The 20,111-nt window shown below is 34.1% G+C and overlaps 2 protein-coding genes and 1 long non-coding RNA gene across 6 annotated transcripts; 2 read left to right on the top strand and 1 right to left on the bottom strand.

Moving 5' to 3' along the window:
- Positions 1-6,809: 6,809 nt before the first annotated feature.
- Positions 6,810-7,629, top strand: LOC135120637 (uncharacterized). The gene is made up of 3 exons (XR_010278673.1): positions 6,810-6,964; positions 7,309-7,372; positions 7,502-7,629. It is a non-coding gene; the product is annotated as an uncharacterized LOC135120637 (long non-coding RNA).
- A 3,275-nt stretch (positions 7,630-10,904) lies between these two features.
- On the top strand, positions 10,905-12,515 carry LOC135120643 (minor histocompatibility antigen H13-like). Of its 3 annotated transcripts, XM_064044980.1 has the most exons (8): positions 10,905-11,022; positions 11,077-11,248; positions 11,296-11,527; positions 11,601-11,767; positions 11,826-11,894; positions 11,958-12,081; positions 12,142-12,327; positions 12,390-12,515. In XM_064044980.1, the coding sequence occupies exons 1-8, from the start codon at positions 10,973-10,975 to the stop codon at positions 12,491-12,493; spliced, it is 1,104 nt and encodes a 367-aa protein (XP_063901050.1). In that variant the 5' UTR covers positions 10,905-10,972; the 3' UTR covers positions 12,494-12,515. The 3 variants fall into 3 exon arrangements, with proteins under 3 accessions (XP_063901050.1, XP_063901049.1, XP_063901048.1); XM_064044979.1 differs by having other exon boundaries at positions 11,604-11,767; positions 11,958-12,327; XM_064044978.1 differs by having other exon boundaries at positions 11,958-12,327.
- Positions 12,516-12,567: 52 nt separating this feature from the next.
- LOC135120639 (uncharacterized) lies at positions 12,568-16,937 on the bottom strand. 2 transcript variants are annotated; one of them, XM_064044975.1, is made up of 22 exons: positions 16,864-16,937; positions 16,662-16,749; positions 16,543-16,609; positions 16,408-16,494; positions 16,228-16,357; positions 15,994-16,098; positions 15,893-15,931; positions 15,644-15,844; positions 15,365-15,588; positions 15,181-15,307; positions 14,758-15,124; positions 14,582-14,685; positions 14,447-14,520; positions 14,325-14,391; positions 13,981-14,265; positions 13,798-13,905; positions 13,668-13,743; positions 13,473-13,614; positions 13,067-13,410; positions 12,825-12,998; positions 12,669-12,774; positions 12,568-12,616 (listed from the first exon to the last, which is right to left on the bottom strand). In XM_064044975.1, exons 3-21 carry the CDS (start codon positions 16,567-16,569, stop codon positions 12,726-12,728), a joined length of 2,730 nt encoding a protein of 909 aa, XP_063901045.1. In that variant the 5' UTR covers positions 16,570-16,609; positions 16,662-16,749; positions 16,864-16,937; the 3' UTR covers positions 12,568-12,616; positions 12,669-12,725. The 2 variants fall into 2 exon arrangements, with proteins under 2 accessions (XP_063901045.1, XP_063901046.1); XM_064044976.1 differs by lacking the exons at positions 12,568-12,616; positions 12,669-12,774; positions 12,825-12,998 and having other exon boundaries at positions 13,261-13,410; positions 13,473-13,531; positions 14,758-15,127.
- Between the last annotated feature and the right edge of the window lie 3,174 nt (positions 16,938-20,111).

Below are 20,111 nucleotides of genomic sequence, written 5' to 3'. Positions count from 1 at the left end.
TGTCAAGATTACACCATAGTTGCGAGGGAAAAGACAATTTATGAAAAAGACCGCATTTTTTGTCGTTGCTTAAACACTTGGAGTTAAGTCTAATTAGCTTTAGTAACCCTTATTTTTTTCATATTGATGACAATACTTCGTTTAGTTGCAAATAAAAGTTTTTGAACAAATTTAAGCGCTGTTAACCCTGCACGTGATGGCGCTGGTTTGTAAATGAGTGGTCTCAATTAAATTGTAACTACAAAGATTTGTACACTGTCCACGTACCACTACTACAAACTATTTTTCCGTTTAGGGGTTTAGCCATTAATTTTAACTAATTCCCTCTGAACAGGCCGTGGCTTAGTGGTTAAGAGCTTTGTCGCGTAAACTCAAGTTCGTGGGATCCATTCTTATCGACTAGGCGTAGCGTATATAACGTTCGCCCTCATTAATATCGTACATTGTAACCGATAAGGAGACTTTAGTCCTAAACAAAGCGTTCGAGATAGAAAGGATTATAGAAAAAAGTCGTAGGTTTAACTAATTATTCGCATTCGTTTTTGCTGTGTTAAAAGTTGCAGGAATTTAAGTCAAGTTAAAGTATTAGTAGCTTAATTTTTTCGTTTATAATTTATTTCGAGTGCTCTCATATCCAAAAATAAATTTGCCAGCGAGATATCTTGCTAGAAATTTATCAAAATAAAATAAAGAAATATTATCCTTAGTGAAGAATAAAAATTAGAAAAAGTATTAAATCTTAACTGCTTAAAAAGAATTATATTAACGCTTTTACTTTAGAGTAAATTTTAAAAAAAAAGTTATTACTGTCCACAATTACTAGTGCAGAACTTATTTGATTAAAGCTGTCATTAGTATAAAAATTTGCCTAACAACCCTCATATCTTATGTGTAGCTCATTCAATATGTTCTCTTAACTTATTAATTATATTAAAATAATTATTATTCTCACTCGGTTTTCTTGTTTATTGATAATTTTGGCGACTAAAAACAGGTGTACTAATCATAAGTAACCGCTTTGCGATTTTCATTTCCCATAAAAGTTTCTTTTTATTACTTCAAGAGCATTTTACTCTTAAGTTTAGAAGTCACTTTAACGGCCCACTGAGCCGAGGGACTACTGGTTTTAGGTTTATATTTACGTTATTTTTCCGTACCACTTTACCTTTTTAGTATTAATTAAGATGCAAAATATTAGGCGAGAAAGATTCAATCTGATTTTTTTTATGATAATGAATAATCTTTGTACTTTTTAATAAAAAGATTCATTTGTTTAACTTTTATATCCCTCGTTTATCGATCGGGTAATGGTAATTTTATCTTCAGGGACCACAATTTTTTTGTTTCCTTTCAGTAAATCAGTTGTGGACCTTAGTTTTTAAAGTGGGTATGTTTTCATATGCAATTAATGACTTTAATTAACAGTTTTACTGTAAAGGGCTACTTATAACTTATTGTGGGCTGGTATATGAATTCCTTAACTAATTTGCATTTTGCAAACTATACGTCAAATTTAATTTCTGGAATAAGTCAAGTTCCTAAAAAGTCTTTTCCTAGCAATCGTTTAGCTTTTCTACTTAATTATGTTTATATACCATTAAGAAATTTAACCTTAATGCATTGATTTTAACTTTGTATCTGTAATTGTGTTGGTAATAATAATCATAACCTTAGTAATTAATTTGAATGAGAGGGCTCAAAGTTAATATTAATTAACAATAAAAAACCTAATTCTCCTTACAAAAAAAATAACCATAGAAGCTTTATAAGTAAAATATCATACATACTAAAAAATGGTAAATTTTTACTAAGTACAAGTCCTATATTATAACTAAATAAACTGATAATAATAAGGTTATAAAGTATAAAAGTTAATAAATGTAATCACGTGCGTTATTCCAATCATTAACAACTAATAATCGTAAGCCTATTTTAGCATGCGCGTTAAAAATTATTAAAAGCCCCACAAACCAGTAAAATTTTATTTTGTTAAGTATATATTTTACTTGAATCCTGCCATTTTTATTGAAATGAAATTTTAAAATGTCAGATTCTTTTCAAAAGATTCAAGTTACTATAGACGAATTATTAATTGAAATAATATTGTTATACGCTGATATGAAAATACTATATGGAAACCTGTGTAAATCCCTTCAAGAGGTATATCACTAAACTATGCTTGCGTATAGCTTTTTTGCGACGTATAACTATATTTACTTTGCAAATCAAGTGAAATTACTTTGAATTTAGGCCCATATTTATTTTTCTAAAGCTCGTTATAGCTCGGGCAATTTTTCTTCTCAGAACTTTGTGCTTCTCTATCCGGCCAAGTGTCGACCTTCTTTTTTAGTATCTGTGTAAGGTTTTTAAATATGTGTTCTTATATTGATACTATGTAAACACATTTCTATTTGCTTACGTATATTTTTATTACGCACAGCCGCTATCGTGTGTACATAAAACTTTTATTTCTATTTTATGTAGTTCATTAGGTCAATTCCTAGTAAATTGAGACACACTATATTTTTATTGTATTCTAAAGGTTTTCATTATATAGGGATTTTGAGGGTTTAGTTTTTACTGAGAGCAGGTCTAAAAATTTGGTGGAGAATAAAATTATTAATGGAAACAATTTTCAAGTTGTCACTCCGTCTTATCTGGGACTTAAAAGGGCAGAATCCTCTATGATTACGAGAAAACGTAGAGTCAATAGTCCCAACTACGCAAAAGCTGACTCCGATTCACCTAATTCGGTTCCTCTTAAGGCTAGTGATAGTTTGCTTGGCCCTAAAATTTGGACACCTTCACTTCCTGATCTAGTTAGTATGTCAGCAATATTATTATTGATAGATATTCTGATAAGTATGTGTTTTTAAAACCTCCGAACTTTCAGAGATATGAACACAACGAATCTTTGCAGTGGTTTGGAGTACTCGTTCCTCGTGACTTGCGAATTTCTCAGTCGCGTTTTATTGATGGTATTATTACTTTAATTATTCTATTTTTTCCTTAATATATATTTTTTTCTGTAGCTACTAAAGTAGCCTTGGATATTGCTTCAAAAAAAGCGCAAATCATCAATAAGATAAGTCGAGTCGCTTTTTTGAAAAAGCAACTAACCCGCTTGAGACCTAACGTTAACCCTGACAACAAAAATAATTAGAGTAAAGGACCGGCTGATACCTATATAGTTTTTAAATAAAGTTTTATACTTAGCGTTAAGAACGTTTTTAATAGCTATTTTTATTTTAGTTGTAATCCTTTACTAATTTACATCCAACCTGAATTAAACCTCTATAACCTAATTTTTAAAACTTTGAATAATAGTCATTTTTACTTCTCAACTTTTATTGGAATATATTTTTATGTGATAACCCATAAATAATACGGACTCTGCTCCCATTATTTAACTGACGGAATCAAAAAATATTAAAGTACAGCAACTTTTGTTATCACTAATAACTAAGTGCAGGTTACCTCGCGATATACTTATTTTTATACATGCTGGCAAATAGCACTATTGAAATACTGTACGCAACTTTATAGTTAGCTAAACTAACGGACACGTTAGTATGTGCCATATTTATTATTTATTATTGGCGTTTTCCTGGTACTCGACCGTTAACAACTTGTAATACACGAGCTTTAAAACAGATTTTTAGTCCACGAGTGCAAGTAAAACTATTATCTTAACACATGGCCTTCACGTTCGACCGTATTTCGTCGATTGGATTAAAGCATTTAAATGAATTATAAAAAGGCAGTCCAGCGCGGCACTACGCGCTCTAAAATTATTTTATAATGAAGCTGGCATGTTTGAGTTTAAAATACACGTCCATTTTACTGATTAATCTTTATTCTGTTTGTAATGAAGGGAGAGAAAATTTAGCCTTTTATGGTTTTATAGATGAATGAAGCACATAGATAATGCAGTTTATTACAAACTAGTATAAACTAGAATTATTTATTTTTTTTTTGATAAAAAAATTATTTATTATTCTATTACATTAACTACTATTGTTACCATTACTATAATTACTACTACTATTAGTAGTAGAGAAGGAAGGGTCGGGTAGTATTTAAATAAGTATTTAGTTTGCCAGCATGAGCGGATGGGTTTAATAAAGTGTTTAGGTAGGTCGAAGGATATTCATAAGTAAAAATTCGTTGGACAGTGTGCTGGCCCCGCTCATAGCGTTTTTTTGCGTTCTTTTTAATCAGTTACGAGATGAATTTAGCTTTACAGACTTGGTAAGGAGTTAGTACACCGCCGAAAAAAAATTTGTATTTTTCCTCCTATAAGTGTCCCATAGAAGAGAAAATTCAAGCGAAAAACGCGTCTGTGAGTATTGAACTTAACATGCATTTATATGAAAGGAGCTTATTAATTCTTTTTTTACTCGTTAAGTAGGTTAAGAGTTGTAATCAATAATTACATTAAGATATTAGCTGGCAAGCACAAAGGAGATAATTTGCGGAGCTCCTTGAGACACCGGCTGGAAGGTAGTGCCAAGTAAGGGTTAAAGTTTTTATCTTAACTTGACCCAAACTTTCTATTTTTTAAAAAATAAAACCTAATTAATTCGAAAAATTACTATGGTCTGGCATTTTAAAAATTAATCCTTAAGGTCATACGTTAGAAGCCCTCTATAAACCTTCTAAAATACAAGAATTGTAGCTTTGTAACATTTTTTAACACTTTAATAACGTGCTTCAAAAACCTCAAGCTCTGTTGGGTAGTAGAGCGCCCTATTAAAAGCATAGCTGTACATTGATTATTATAGCCTCCTTTACAAAGTTTTAATCAAATTTTGTTTTAGCTCGCTTTTGTTCTAAGATCTTGGTTGTATCTTATCTCCACTTCTGCTTTAAACTCTTATTAGTTTCACTTGTTTCTTCTATTTATTACTATCTTCAGTAAACCTTACCATCTTCGGCCCGTAACGGTAATACGCGTTTTTTTAGGACATACATGTAAGCTCCTTAACCCAATGACAGTTCGTGTGCTTCTCAAGACAGTCATAAACAGACGCTGCTGCGCTTTAGGAACTATCTCAGAGCTACGCGAAACTTACTTTAAGTGCAAACAAGACGCACTGGCGCCTGCCGCAGCAGGTAGTTTAATTGTAGTTGCACTATTTGAAAAGGTAAACGATGTGCAACGAATATCCCCGCAGGAAAAATGTGGGCATGGCCGGCCTCACACACCCCGTGCATAATTAATGCAGTAGCGCCGTCGTTTTAGTATTTGCCATAATAATTTGTTGTCGATGGTAATTTCAGGTATTTTTCCTGATGGGCAACATGGGGGCTCCGCACACCACAAAAAAAAGGGGGGGGGGGGGAGTGTAGTGCGCTTCTTTAAAATAAATATTTTATTGGATAAGGCTAAGTTATGCAACCATTATAGACCGAAAAAGATAGTCATAAAGCTTCTGGGAACAAAACTTACGAACTTAAGCTTGCGTGATTAAGCTCTTAACCACAGAGCTACGGCGACAACTCTCAATCCCGCTTTGATGGAAGCTTCTACCATGGGTGTAAATGGAGACATCTGATCTTGAAAGATGTAAATAGATCAGTAATAGTAGGCTCCCTATAATTAAATCTTCCGCAACTATATTTTCAAAGGGCAGGAACCCCTAATACAAGATTTTCCTTTAAAGATTGAGTGCTAATTTTAGCAACTTCATACTCTTTTTGAGACCACTTTAGTGACTTTTTCTCCGGCAATGGATAAGTAAAAAATTCGTACTAGTTTGCTACTAATAACACTACCTTTTTCTGAATCGTCTAAAAAAGAGATTTGAAGTTACATTTTTATTTATAATGTCTTTAAATCAAGTCATTACTTATATCTCTAAGAGTTGAAAGAAAATTTTTCCTTAAGAAAACCTCCAGGCAGGGCTGCCCAGTAGGTTGGAAATAGGTGGGCACTTTTATATAACCTACCATGGATGTGTCAACATGACTATGATTTTCCGGTTTTTAAGAAAGGGCTGTATATAAGTTAAAGTAAGAAGCAAAGGAGGTAACAATTTTTGTGGTACATATATTCTTTTCTAAGTTGGGGTTGAGGTTTAAAGAGCTTTTCTACGTCCCTCACAAATCTCCAGACCTCTTCAAATCTTTCTAAAAGCTGTGTGACAAAGTTAGTAGGATAGAAGAAGTAAAAAGGATTAAAAGTCTTAAATAAAGATAAAAGGTTTAGGTATTAAATTTTAAATATTAAGTAAACTAAAAAATCAGAGTTTTATATAGTTTCATGGCCAATTATATATGTAAGGATAAAAAGGTGTTTACGAATTTATTTCCTTCTATAATGCTGTAATATACTTTATTATTACAAACTGATCAATTTTTATTTCACGTGCAACAGCCTACAAGTACTTGAAAATTTACTAATTAGACAGGGGAAGGACGGGGCTGTGAATTTTTCTTAATAAGCCAATCTTATTTGGGGACAAAAGAAGCGTGCGCAGTACTACTAAATAGTAAATCGGGAATAAACTTATTTACGGCGGCCTTAATATTAATTAAGGTAGATTATGAGAAAGCTGAAATACCATGAGAAAAAACTTTTAAAAAAGGTTGATTTCTTTTGTTATAGAAAAGAAAATAGTTTGCGTGAAATAAAGGTACAAAGACGCTTTCATCTACAAAACAGAGAAGATTACGTTAAAAATAATAAATTAGTGGGAGCTATACGAAAGATTTGCTGCACTTATTGAGTTTTTGCCGTTTTCACATGATGTAATTATATATAATATTTTTTAGAATAGTAGAGCTTGACGCTTCGGATCCTTTTCGCATACAATACACCGACTTGCTTCTTAATAAATTATATTATATGGGAATAATAATTTTAAAGGACAATCTTCAATGTTGCGAAAAAGTTTCAGTAAGCGCTTTTTGTCGCCGTCGCTTGCCTGTTGTTATGGTGAAACTTAGGATGGCTCAATCTGCATAATATATATTTGAACAACTCTTTATATTTTATTAGTTTTGTACATGATAAGTAATGAAAAGTAATTATTTTTTATAAATAAAATTTTAAATTACTTTAAGCTCATCTTTTCAATAAAAAGGACCAGTTGCTTACCATTAGCTCATATAATTTTCATTTATTGTGATTGTCGAGCTTTTGTAGCACAAGACTTTTTTTATTATATTTTTAAAAATATTAAAGAAATAGTTTTTACTTACTAAGGCGTATATGTTTAATTTTTTTATCTATGTATATTTTGTTTAAGTTTATACTTTTGGTTTTACATCAACTCTGTAGGCGTGTTTTAATCGTGCTGTTAGGTCAGGCAAGCCGTCCAGCTAGTTGAGCAAGCACACGTCCGGGTTGGGCCAGACACCATTACTGGCAATATTTATTTTTATAACATTGTTTAATTTATTTAGTTTTATCATATTTTTAATTATTGTAACTAATTATTTATTAAACTAATTATTCAAATATATTTTTTTAACTTTTATTATTTATTGAATTTAGATCCTGCTTTTTTAGTGACGAGGAACTTGGAAGATTTTGTTACGTGGGTGGACACATCGAAGATCAAAAGACATATCATGAAGTATAACGACAAGCTGGATGACTACGACTTGTTATAATAAAATTATTACAAATAAAAATATCGCGATTTTATTTTTCTCCCTTATTTACGTTGTTTTATATAAGAAACTTATTTAGATTTTTTCTGTTGAATAAATTTGTAAAAAATAATAGGCACCTGCTAATACTTCTTTTTTGTACATATGTAAAAGTTAAGCCAGTGATTGCTAACTTACTAGCCTATAATAAAAGTTTTTGGACAGTTTTCTTAATTGATGGCCAGCAGGCGGATGGCTTCGTTTTCTTATGACAATAGCTTTGAATAGAATATTTTATTTCTCTATTTATTATTTTATTTTGCTTTCTAAAAGTAATTTTTGAATATTTATAACCTTTAGTGTAAAAAATTACCGTGTAGTTTTGAGTCTTGGTTCGAAAACGTCGAAGAAATTTTTTCTTTCTATAATAAATATTTGGCTATAGTTTTTTTACGTTCCAATACCTAAAGATAAGCTTTCATATGATGTTGCTATTTTCATTACAAATTTTGAAGCAGTACGATTTGTATATTAACTATTTTAAACTTTTTTTGTTGTGTTTTAATGGTTTGTGTTGTCTTTAAGTACTTTGTTAGATGATAACCCTAATAAGCTTAATAACGAAAAACGACGTCCGCAAATATCTTATATATTAATTTTAAAAAAAAAAGTTAATTTGAGACTTTTAACAAGCCAGTCCTAAAATTTTTTTAGTTTTCTCGTTTTTATACAAGCTGAATGACTACAAATTTCATTATACATTAATTTTTGTGAAAAGATTTTCTTTTTGCGAGTGCATTTTTAGTATCTTTTCATAGCGGTATAAAAGAGACTCGCCGTCCCTTTGTATATAGTTGTTATATAATATTGGTTTCCCGCTTTTAGTAAATTTAATTTAAAATGTTTATTTAATATTTCTTTTGGGATAATCTTGTAAATTTTGTTAACTAACTTTATTTTTAAAGCTCAAAATTGTTTATGATATTAGTCAGGTAGCTTTGTGTAGTTGCCGTAATGGACGAAAAGCTATCTATTTTGTCTTATATATTTTTATTAAAAATTAATACACTAATAAAGACTTTTTACGTAAAAAAATTGGTGGAGGGTAACTTCTTTGGAATTCTAATGTATAAGTTAGGGGAGCCCCACTCGTTAAAGTAAAATAATTCTTTAAAGCGATGTGCAATAGAACAGCCCTTTTGGAAGGTTCTGTTAGATAACTTGGTGAGAGTTTTTAATTAAGGAGCATGAGGTCTACCGATGTCCTTTTTATAAATACTTGAGATTGAAAAAAAATTTTTTTTAATATTTAAAAAATAAAAATAAAGCAACGACTTTTATGGTTGCCACACTTAATATTAATTTTAACTTACAAAACGTCAAGCTTAACTATCAAGTAACAAAGTTAAAACAAAAAACTTTCTTCTGCCCCGCACTTGAGAGGTATCTCGCGAAGTCATCATTTTAAAAAAGTGGGAGGCGCCCTTTGCAAACAGCTTCGTTTGTCTTTGACGGCCATAAATTTTGGTTCATAGTCACAAGGCGGGCATAGAATGAAATTTTGATGCCAGACAGCATCTTTCTTTATAAGTAGTCAGCCAGCTTTTTACTATTATAGTTAAGATAGCTTCTGAGAAGTATGGCTTGATGCGTTTTAAAAACACATACTTGCCAAAAAAGTACATAAAAGTTGAGTTTATCATTCTTTTATTAAAATTAATATTGTAATAATTCTAAAAAAAATATTATATAATTATTCAAAGTACTCTTAAAATTTCGACTATATTAACATACACATTTTTTTTTCTTTATACGCTTACTTAAAATTGTATATACCCATAATAACTATTACACAAAGATAACGCTATAATTTAGTTTAGCGAATTGAGCTTAAATTTATTAACGGGCACAAACTAAAAGATACTTGTAAGAAACGAGTAAATAAATTTATTTTACCATGTAAAATTTTATGGAAGGAGTATCTCGATTCTCGCCACATACTAATGACTCAACTAACATTCTTCTCTCAGATAATTATTCAAAAAAGAATTCAAAGCTTTAGAAGAGGTTTTTTTTACTAAATAAAAAACTTGCAGTATGGCCTTCGCCACGAGAGCTTATTGTCACTCAGCACCAGGGTTTTACTCGGTATGCAGTTAGTAAGTGAATATAACTTAGAAAGGTCTATGTCGTAAATTGTATATAAGCTAGACAGTAGCGCGGTTTTAGAGATCTTTTTCTTCTGATTCGTAGTGGGGTGGACTACTTCTTGTGTTGAGTAGCGTCTCTGGACTAGTGAAATTAATAAGTGATTATATATATATTTTTTTGTACTGAATAATCTTTATTATACTTCGGTCAGTGCACAAAAACAACAGGTACCCCAAAAGATTACCTATTTTTCGAAGATAAGCCAGCGCAGTAACTGTGTAGCGCGCTTCTTCGCGATAAATCAATTTTTCAACGGCGACACCAGCTGGCAAGCGTCACTAGTTATTACTGTCGATGCCGGCGCATTAAGGCGGCAGGCGAAATTGAAGGGATATAAACCGTCGTTTCAACCAGCATGTGGCTCATTTATTGTCTCATAGAAAAAGAGTATTTATAGCTTTGGGGTGAGTAAAAAGAAATAACTCACAATAAAAACGCGTGTAATGGCATGTGACTAAGGCGCGGGGTGGTTTGCACCAACATCTAAACAATACTTTTTTACTCGTAAAACACATGTAAATAGGTTTTTCCAATGCGCTATTGCTGAGCGTAAAAGTCAAGTGATAGAAGAGAGAAGATATACAATAAAACAAGCTTATACATTTGTAAACTAATTTTTTCAATGTAACTTGTAAGAGTTTTGCTTGATAAAGAGGCAGTAACTATTAAGGTCAAATAATATTCCCTATTTAGCTACCTTTTGATTCAGTTATATTAACTCGGAACTTTAAATATTATTTTATCCAAAAAATAATGCTTGCCACAACGTTAAAAAAATTTAAGCTTAGTGTTTCAAAAAAACTCGCAAATATATAAAACTTTAATAATTTATTCGATAAATTTTGAGCAACCTAGGGAGTGCTAAAGGCACCGGAAAAAATAAACAAAAAGAAAGGTGTGTTGTACATGCCATTTTTTATAACATAATTTGGGATATGCCCTCGATCAGTCCAAACACCTTAAAGAACCCGAAACCCCTTCTAAGCTATGCACAATTGCCTGAGGGCAGCAACTCATGTTAAACATGAAACATCAGAGTACTAGGGAATAGTTTAAACAGTTTACGTGCTCAAATCTCCTTGGTTTACCTGGTGTCTTCCCGAGAACTCCTTTTTGAATTGTCTTCTTGGCTTGCGCCGAACATATTTTTATAAAACTAATAATGGCTAATGTAACAGAAGAAAGCGTTGTTGAAGTACTTAACAGCGTAACGTAAAATCTTACTATTTTTTCACCTTTCTCTCGGTTTGAGTCTTATTTGTTAAGTGCCACTGCCTTTCCTACTTTGGCTGAGTTCAGTGGAATTAAAGATGCCGACATATTCGTCGCTTATATAGCACTTTTACTTATGGCCCTCATCCCTATTTATATCGGGAGTCATTGGTCTTTATCCCCTAAAAAGGATGGAAATGACAAGGAACCGCCTCTTACTACTAAGGTTTATTAGAAACTTTAAAGAAGATTTTTTATAAACTATTAAAACAGGAAGCTGCGATGTTTCCTCTATATGCTTCTGGTTTTCTTCTTGGCCTTTATGCAATCTTTAAGATTTTTGGGAAAGACTACATTAACTTCATTTTGAGCATTTATTTCGTGCTTATCGGGGCAGTATCCATTGGCCACGTTTTAACTCGTCCTCTTCGAAATATTATTCAGTTTTTGGGTCTCGGAAGATATTTAACCGCTTATAAATTATCGTTGACCCGAAACGAGGAGGGTTATATTTTATTTTATTACCTTATAAAACAAATAGTAGTACTTTAAACTTTTTAATTTTTACTTTTATGCAGTAGATCTCTTTAATTTGACCTTTGACTACTCCAATATATTTTCTCTACTTGTCGGAAGCGTTGTCGGCGCAGTTTATTTCAAGCACAAACAATGGATGGCTAACAATTTATTTGGCTTATCCTTGTGCATCTGTGGGATCGAGTCAGTTTCTCTTGGGACCTATAAAGTTTGCTCTATTTTTCTCGTTTATTAGAATTGCAGTTTGTATTGCGCTTTGACATTAGATCGGCCTTATTCTTCTAGGCGGTTTGTTTTTATACGACATCTTTTGGGTTTTTGGTACGGATGTCATGGTAAGATGTGGACACTTCCGCTAATAGTCTAGCACTTTATTTTAATATGTACTATTATCAAAGGTCACTGTCGCAACTTCCTTTGACGCTCCTGTAAAACTGCTTTTTCCCAAGGATTTAGCTTTTTTTGAGTCCAGTAACTCTCGATCGTTTTTTCTTCTCGGTCTCGGAGACATTGTCGTTCCCGGTACTCTCTACTTCCCCCTTTCCTTCTCTCATCATGAAGCGCTCACACTCGCCTGTGCAGGAATTTTTATCGCCTTTCTTCTACGCTTCGATAAGCGTAAGAGCGAGAAGAAGGCTCACTTTTCCAAAGTCTACTTCTGGACCGGCTTTCTCGCTTACATAATTGGGCTAATAGGCACCGTACTTGTAATGCACTTCTCTAAGGCTTCCCAGCCAGCTCTGCTCTACCTCGTCCCCTCTTGTGTAGGTATGACTTTTCTACCCCTGCTCTCCTCGAAAGCCCCCAACTGCCGGATGCGTGGTTTTCAGGGTCTACTTTCTTGGCTGCTGCTATTCGAAGGGAGCTACCCGAGCTTTTTGCTTATTCTGACGAAGACGAGAAGAAAAAAATCTCTGAAAAGAAGCAAGAATGACTTCTTGGCTATAAATAAAAATATGAACAGCCAGTAGTTAGGCACTGCTTTCTGTATATCCTGAATTGTGTGTTCCCCTCCACCCTTCATCACAGCAATTTTTTTAGCTGGACTTTTTTGTCACTGTGTGTGCAGAGAAATTAGCGTGGTAGGAAATATTAAGTATAATAACCACTTTATTATGTACACGGCAATTAGTTCTTCGTTCGAAATTATCCATGTTTTATAGTTGTCAATGCTTCTTCGCTAAGTCGTTTATTTCGTATCGTTTTTCTGTTTTTCTGGATTATGCTTATCTTTTATGAACTAAACTTTCTACATTACAAACTACCTTTCTTTGTCCGGAGTTTTATAAATGACTACCAAAAGAATCGAGGCGTACAAGCACGAGTACCAAGAAAGAGCAAACAATCCGTATCTATCTGCGCTGATGCACATAGAGGCGGACAGGACAAAAACCGAGAACTTAATTGTAGCAGTATACAACTTTTTGGCTACTTTTCCCCTTAGAAAAACATAAAAGGTTGCATTTTAAACACCATCGACGGCTCTGAATATTTATATAGAACCGACCATGGTTTGCCCGTCCTTTCTGAGGTACATGCTCTGCACTCCGGACCGTGCAGGCTGTACAGGAACATTAGCAGGGCGAGGCACCAGAAGGAGGCCTTCGCTACCTGCAGGATTTCCATGACCCGAAGGGCACGTGAGTGAGCGATGTTAGAGGAGGTCACGTACTGAAAGTAGCAGCTGAAGTAATCGGAAAACAACGGAAATAACAAAGCGCCATGACTGCATTTTGCGCCTTCAATAACGAACGCCTTAAAGTAACTGATACCCTCGCCCATCTCAAGAGTGGCGAAGAACACACAGAACCCGACAAGCAGTGCCGCCAACTGCCGTCTTATTGGCGTTGCCTGCAAAAGAGATTGACTTAAACGAAAGTCATATAAAGAGGAAAAAGAATAACGGCACGCACGTGCGTTTTGAAGATGCACAAGATCAGAAATAGTAGACTTGCCAATAGTATTACAACGCCTGGCGTGAAATAAACGGCTAGAAGAGTTGAAAATATAAGAGCGAAGACTAATGTTCGTGCAGTAAAAAGTGATCGCGGTAAGCTAATAACAAAAAAAAACTTAATAATTAACTTATTAAATTAATTACTACGCACCGGCAACAATATGTCCGCGAAGGACGCGTTCTAAAGAGTAAAATTCTCGTGAAAGCGTATAACAGTAGTACAAAGCCTGTAAAAGTTGTGAGATTCAAATATATTATAAAGACTCGGGGAAGACACAAACCCGCAGAAGTGGATCCTATCCAGAAGATGGACAGCAGGTCGGAGGTAAAAGTAAACGAATACAGATAAGCTATTAATAGAAAGTCCGCGCTGAAAAGTTTAACGGGCTCTGCAAGAAAGAGAAAGGGAAAAAAACGTTCGTTATAAGCAGCCTGCTTTTTCAACCCGCCGAAAAAAAGAGGACCGCTCTGCCGCGCTTGTTGGAGTGCCAGCTTGGAAGAGAGCCGAAAGATCAAAGCAAAACCAACGGCCACTGCATCAAATATGTGATGCTGAAATAAAATGGCCGCAGTTTTCCAGAAAGACACAGCAATCTCCACATTATACGAGCAACAACTTGTCAGAGTCTGAAGTTGTACTGGTCGCTTCCGGTCGTCGGGCCTCTGGGAATTCTGAAGAAACAATAGCAACTCCTCGCGACGAGACACATGGCATAACTCTTTTTCGCCTAAAACCCCTAGCACTCGGTCTAATATTGCATAAGATAACGCTGGTAACACAAAAAAGGTGCAAGAGGGGCAAACCTACCAGAGCAAGTGCAATGGACCCGGGTGATTTTCATGTAGAAGCTAATAAACGCATAGGGGAAATCGTTCTTTTGAAAAAAATCTACAATTATTAGTCTATGATAAACAGATGTACATACGTACGGTAAACTGGATAAGATAAACGCCAGAGTCGTCGTTGCTAGGCTTTTCCATAGAAAACAAGATTTTTGAAAACACTGAATTAAATTTTTTGTAGGCAAAATATTCTTTTACAAATAATATCTTCGACTGCTTCACCTTTGGGAAATTGGAGGTGTGCTTTCTTAGGTATGCTGAAGTCGACGTATTCTTCTTGGTCCCGGCTGTTATCTCCTTTAAAGCAGACCAGGAGAGAAGATGACCTACCGTGACACAAGTCGGGTTTGCTTGTGCTCGCGGGCGATGGAGAGGAATGTTGAGGGCCTTTTATATACCTTTTTAACTCCACGAGCAGGTACGAAAACGTTCTACTGGTGGTGTTTCCCGGCTTCCCGGATTGCAGGATCGTAAAATCCATGTCGCCTCCCGTATACAACTTTGAATCAAAGGGTAACACGTGGATTCGCAAGGTTATATCTTCCCCATGGCAATTTTCGGAAGCACATCCACACTGTTTGCTGGGCTCTCCTTGCTTCGAGCCGCAGAGAAAGAGACTGTCAACCCTCGCATTGGACAAAAGGGTAACTTGCGTGTCGTTAGATGAGTAGTGGTAACACGTGTTTTTCGCCACAGACTGGCGAATAGCAGTGGCGTGAGGAGGCTGGCGAACATCCACAATAGTAAAGTCAGGAAGATGGATACCTACTTAAAATAGCCAATAGTCAGGTAAAGATGCTTCTAATCTGTCATTTTATAACTGTTATTTCCGCTTGACAAGTTTTTTCGTTTTTCAAAGGAATAAAACGAGTTCCAAACGGCACTTGTATTGTTGCGAGCCACGATCTCGTTCATGTTAAAAAGTGTCCTTACGATTTCAATGATGACCTAAGTCAACAGGCGTCACCCTCCTTCACCGCCTGGAATAAACGAGAGTAAAGTGACCTGTCTGCACCAGACAATCGACTTGTGGTCCGCAGAAAGACACGTGTTGGGCATCTCATAGGTTGACGAAAAAAGCAGCGTGCTAAGCCGACTCCTGTTTTTCTCGCTCTCGTAGATGCGCTCGTAGTATTTGCTGGAGCTTCCCACGGACGGCCAACCGTACCGGGTGTAAAAGTCCCGGTCGCCTCCAGAAATAAAGACAAGGGGAGGAAGTAAAGCAGTTTCTTATAGAAATGAGTATTTAGCAACACCCAAACAACATAAGGATGATTTCGAAACCTTCCGGGCGACGTTGCTTCTCTCTTTCATAGACACAATTCAATTTATAATAAAAAAAGGCCATATATATGTCCGGTACAAACACCGGTCTGTGGGGAGTGGCTAGTGTAAGCACTAAGCTGATGCGATTGTGCAGTAGTTGCTGAAGATCTTTGCTTAAAAAATCTTCTGCCGAATGGGAGACAGCACGTGCAATAACTCCTTTACGGGAAAAATAATAAAGAAAGCTAGTGGCAAAAAAGATCGTACCCCCCATGGAATAGCCTATTATCACAATTTTTTTGGTTTCTTAAAAAATTTAAAAGTTTATGTAAGAGAGTATTACATAACATATAGAAAATAGCAAGTACTATTATTGTAATATTCCAGTATTTGTGCAATGCATCTACCAACATACTCAGTTTGTCTTAGAGCTAAAACACCATACATGGCAGTAAGTTCTTCGTTAAAATCAACTAATAAAAAAAAAATCTTCAATGCAAATTTTAGCGTGAGAAATAGAAAGAAGTGCACAGGCAACAGTTTATATAAATAATACATTTGTTGAGAAGACTACAATAACTTAATATTTAAGTAAAAAAAACCAGCAAAGTAATCAAAGTTGATGCTATTGTTGATGTTCTTTGACATTTGCGTTGAAACAGAGGCCAGTGCGCGAACTTGCCTTCTACTTCCAGCGTTTCCAGGTATAAAAAGAACAGGGTGCCCAGTAAACTATTGAAAAATACAATATAAAAAAGGTTAAAACCAAAAAACATTAGTACTTGTTTTGTATCCTGTTCTGTATAGTAAACAAGAGAATACTTATCAAACAGTTTTGGATCTAACTGTGGATGTTCAAGTTTGTAATACTAAATTAAAATTAATAAAAATAACTTGGAAAAACTATATAAAGCAACCGTCGGATTTTTATACAAAATAGTCATTTCACAAAAGTTTTCGTCATAATAAGTCCAAAAAAAGTGTCTTACTACAATAGTTATGATTACAAGGTACAAGAGGAATGAAGTTAACATACCCGGTAAACACAAAATAAACAGGAATATTTTAAGACTTGAAACGTTTAACAAAGAAGCAATAAGCATTGAACCGCTATTGATAATGGTCTAATGATCTTTTTGTAAGTTATAACTAAAGGAGAGGAAAGACAATAAAAATGAGTTAACCAAAAAAAGGAAGAAAAGGAGAATGGCGTAAAGTATTTATTATTAGTGTAGTACCTTATTTGAATAAACGCGGTTTTTCGGTGCTTATGCTATTTTAGTTTATATCAAGCAAGCAAGTTGTAATTGCTTTTATAATTGTGTTACCTTAAGAACTATGGAAAACGAAATAAACAGGAAGCTTTAAGTTGTAATACAATTCAAAAACTAACGACAATAGAAGCAGACAAGAACTTAAAACTAAGGTAACCTAGAGGCGGGTGCACCTAAACCAAAAGAAAAGTAGAAACCAGACTTATTTATTTGTAAGTGGCGTTCCTTGGTGCTCGATCGAGTTAACAATTTCGAATACAATAGCGCTCAAACAAATTTTTGGCTGTCCACGAGAACAAAATAAAATTATCATGAAAACTGTCTTCACGTTCAGTATAATCCCCCAACTTAGCTACAACCATCAAAATCAAACAGGGAGTGCGCCGTCCTACAACACTTAAGTGAGTTCTTCCGCTAAAAGTTGATTTGCGTGTCCAACAATCCGTTTGAGAGGGCGACGGTGTCATTTTTAAAGATTGTGGCCAGCAGCTCAATTTGTAGTCCGTGGGGAAGTGAGTCATTGCGCACAAACCACGGCGCCTATTTTAAAGGGCGCAGCAGTTCGTTTTGTCGCACTTGAAGAGCTACACCCGAAAGATTTTAATCTTTGAAGAAAATACGTTATATTATAGTTTTATACGCTGCTGGAGCATACGCGCACATAACATGTATATAATTGATGTTATTTAATTAAAACGCACACAGCTAATAAAAATAATTCAAGTTAATATATATAAAGTTTTCTTATTTTTATATGCCTTTAAAAACTTCAAAGCAATCGGTTTGCAAGAGTGATCTTTAAAACATATATAAAATGGCTTATTACTTGAGATCGTAATTTAAAAAATGGAATGCCTTGCTCACGATAATGTTAGGTGAGCGCATTCGGAAAGGTACAGTTCATTCCATTATGATCTATGGGGTCAAATCTTCGAGCTTTGTTAGTAGGGCAGAGGGGAATAGTCACAACTTTGTTAGAAGACTCAAAGTATCGAAGTTTGTTGGCTCGACTGAGCATCAGGAAAGCGCAATAAAGGCGACTATGTTCTTTGTGGTTTCGTAATGTTGTCTCATGGACTTTTAAGTATGCCATAAAAATATCAATTAAATTATTAACTCATATCTCTATAAATATTATACTCTATTATATTATTGTTTATAATGTATTAGTTTTGGGGCCTTGGAACCTCTTGAATTAACTTAAAAAATTGAGGGACTTTTTTTCCTGAAATTATATATGGGCTTATAAAATCTGTGACCAGATACGCAAACTATTGTGTAGTTATACCCTCCGCTTTATTAATTAGTATAAAAAAAAGACTTTAAGGTTAGATTTAGCATTAAGAATTATGCTTTATTTTTTCTACACTTTGTAGGGCTTTGCATCGCCCTATGAGTATAAAACCGGTTAGTATTTCTTATACAAAAAATGAATTTAATTTAATTTTCTGAGCAAAAAGGCTGCACAGTAGGAAGTACGTGACCCTTATGTCCTTAAAAAAATCCTATTAAATATACTCATAGTAAGAGATTGAGCTGGTTTGTTTCAAAAACTTCTTTAAACTTGACATTATGTCTACGCCCTTTGCTCAGAATTCGCTTGACTTAACGCCCCCGCCCCCTAATATTTTAGATCGAGCGCTGGCCTACATAGTGGTCAATTAAAAAATTGTCCTAGATTAATTATGCTAGCTGAAATGCTCTCCTTAACGGAAAATATATATTCTTTAAAGGCCTTTTGCATAATAGTTAAACTTTTTAGTTACACAAATGCTCTAAATTGGTGACATTGTATATTCTAAAACGCTTCCTATTATGCATCTATGAACCTTTAGAGTCTAGTTCTTTACTTGTATAAAGGATGTACAATTTAGCACGAATGCTCACAAAGCAAACAGTCGACGCTACCTAAATTATCCATGGAAATGCCGTTTAATTGTTGGTGGTAAACGGTTTTTTTATTCAATAGGAATTGTAATTATGTAGCTAAAAAGTAAATCACTTCATTGTATATGCAACAGAAATTTTTATGGTCCGAAGAAGCTTTTATAAAGCATTCCTCAGAAGTCCAAAAGTTTTTATTAAAATATTGGTATAAAGTGACTTTAAAACTAATGAACATATAATATCATTACATTCTAATATGTCCTTTTAAGCTACGACGGTATATTAAGCACTAACGGCCATAATTAACCATTTAACTAACCTCTGCCGAATTTAAAAATTATAGGCATGAACAAAGTAACTGAGTCCTTAGTTGGTTCACTAAAATAGTTTCGGATGTTTATTATTAACATTATCCTTAATAACTCTAGTTTCAAAATAATTTCATTATAAAATTACGTATATTTTATATAATACTTTATTTTTATCTATTGCAATAACTTTTTGAAGATAAGTTTAAATGGTTTTGGGTACGAATAATCAGTTGGAAATAACTATAACTGCTTAAATGAAGCACACGTTCTATCGCTGATGAAATTTATTTTTCTCGACAAATATCATTCAAACAAGGAAGTTTTCAATTAAAAACGAGTCAACTTCACTTCTACCTTACCCATTCCATTGAAACATAACTTAGGGTCAAAAGGTCAACTTATAAACGTGGCGACCAAAATAGTAGGGTAGTACTTATGACCGAGTATGTATACATTCAACACCGGCTAAATCAAGTATTAAAATACCAATTATTAGACTCAGGTCATCTTCTCCTTTGCAATAAGGAATCATTGTATTTTGTATGCGTCTCCGTTAGGTAAGGAGCAATAAGAGTTATCCGAACATACAAACTGTTCAACCCTTTTTTTTATGGCAGCTGCATAATTTTTTGCTTAGCGACCTGAATACGTGTCATTTTGTGTAAACACTCAGCTTGTAGAGCCTGTCTGTTCGTTTTTTAATATTTACAGTTCATTTTTAAAAAATGCGCACTTTAGTATTTCGCACCAACACTTCACAGAGGCCTAGCTCTCGTAAAATTTTTATTTTGCCTCTTTTCAATTCGTAAAATAATAAACCCGATTCAGGAACCAGAATACTGTGTTTAGTGTAATAAATATAAAATTTATCTATTCTAATCTTCGCGAGACGGGTTATCATACCAAAATAAAACAGTTTTTGTAGAAGTCATTTGTACGACTACTTAAATTACAACCTTGAAACTTAAATTTTTTTTGTTGGTTTAAAATCTGCTGATCAATGAGCATCTAGGT

Source organism: Zophobas morio, unplaced genomic scaffold (assembly GCF_036711695.1).
Source record: "Zophobas morio isolate AGI-343-1 ecotype UQ-CSIRO unplaced genomic scaffold, CSIRO_AGI_Zmor_V1 ptg000403l, whole genome shotgun sequence".
Lineage (NCBI taxonomy): Eukaryota > Metazoa > Arthropoda > Insecta > Coleoptera > Tenebrionidae > Zophobas > Zophobas morio.
Note: the sequence above shows the minus strand (reverse complement) of the source record. Positions and strands in the feature narration are given on the sequence as shown.

What these genes read in the sequence shown, in the direction of transcription:
- LOC135120643 (XM_064044978.1), top strand. Translation starts at nt 10,973, where the DNA reads ATGGCTAATGTAACAGAAGAAAGCGTTGTTGAAGTACTTAACAGCGTA. An exon ending in GAAGTACTTAACAGCGTAAC is followed by an intron (nt 11,023 to 11,076) that starts GTAAAATCTTAC and finishes TTATTTGTTAAG; the next exon opens with TGCCACTGCCTTTCCTACTT. An exon ending in AACCGCCTCTTACTACTAAG is followed by an intron (nt 11,249 to 11,295) that starts GTTTATTAGAAA and finishes CTATTAAAACAG; the next exon opens with GAAGCTGCGATGTTTCCTCT.
- LOC135120639 (XM_064044975.1), bottom strand. Translation starts at nt 16,569, where the DNA reads ATGACTATTTTGTATAAAAATCCGACG. An exon ending in CTTGTCAAGCGGAAATAACA is followed by an intron (nt 15,125 to 15,180) that starts GTTATAAAATGA and finishes TATTTTAAGTAG; the next exon opens with GTATCCATCTTCCTGACTTT. An exon ending in TGTGCATCTTCAAAACGCAC is followed by an intron (nt 13,411 to 13,472) that starts GTGCGTGCCGTT and finishes TCTCTTTTGCAG; the next exon opens with GCAACGCCAATAAGACGGCA.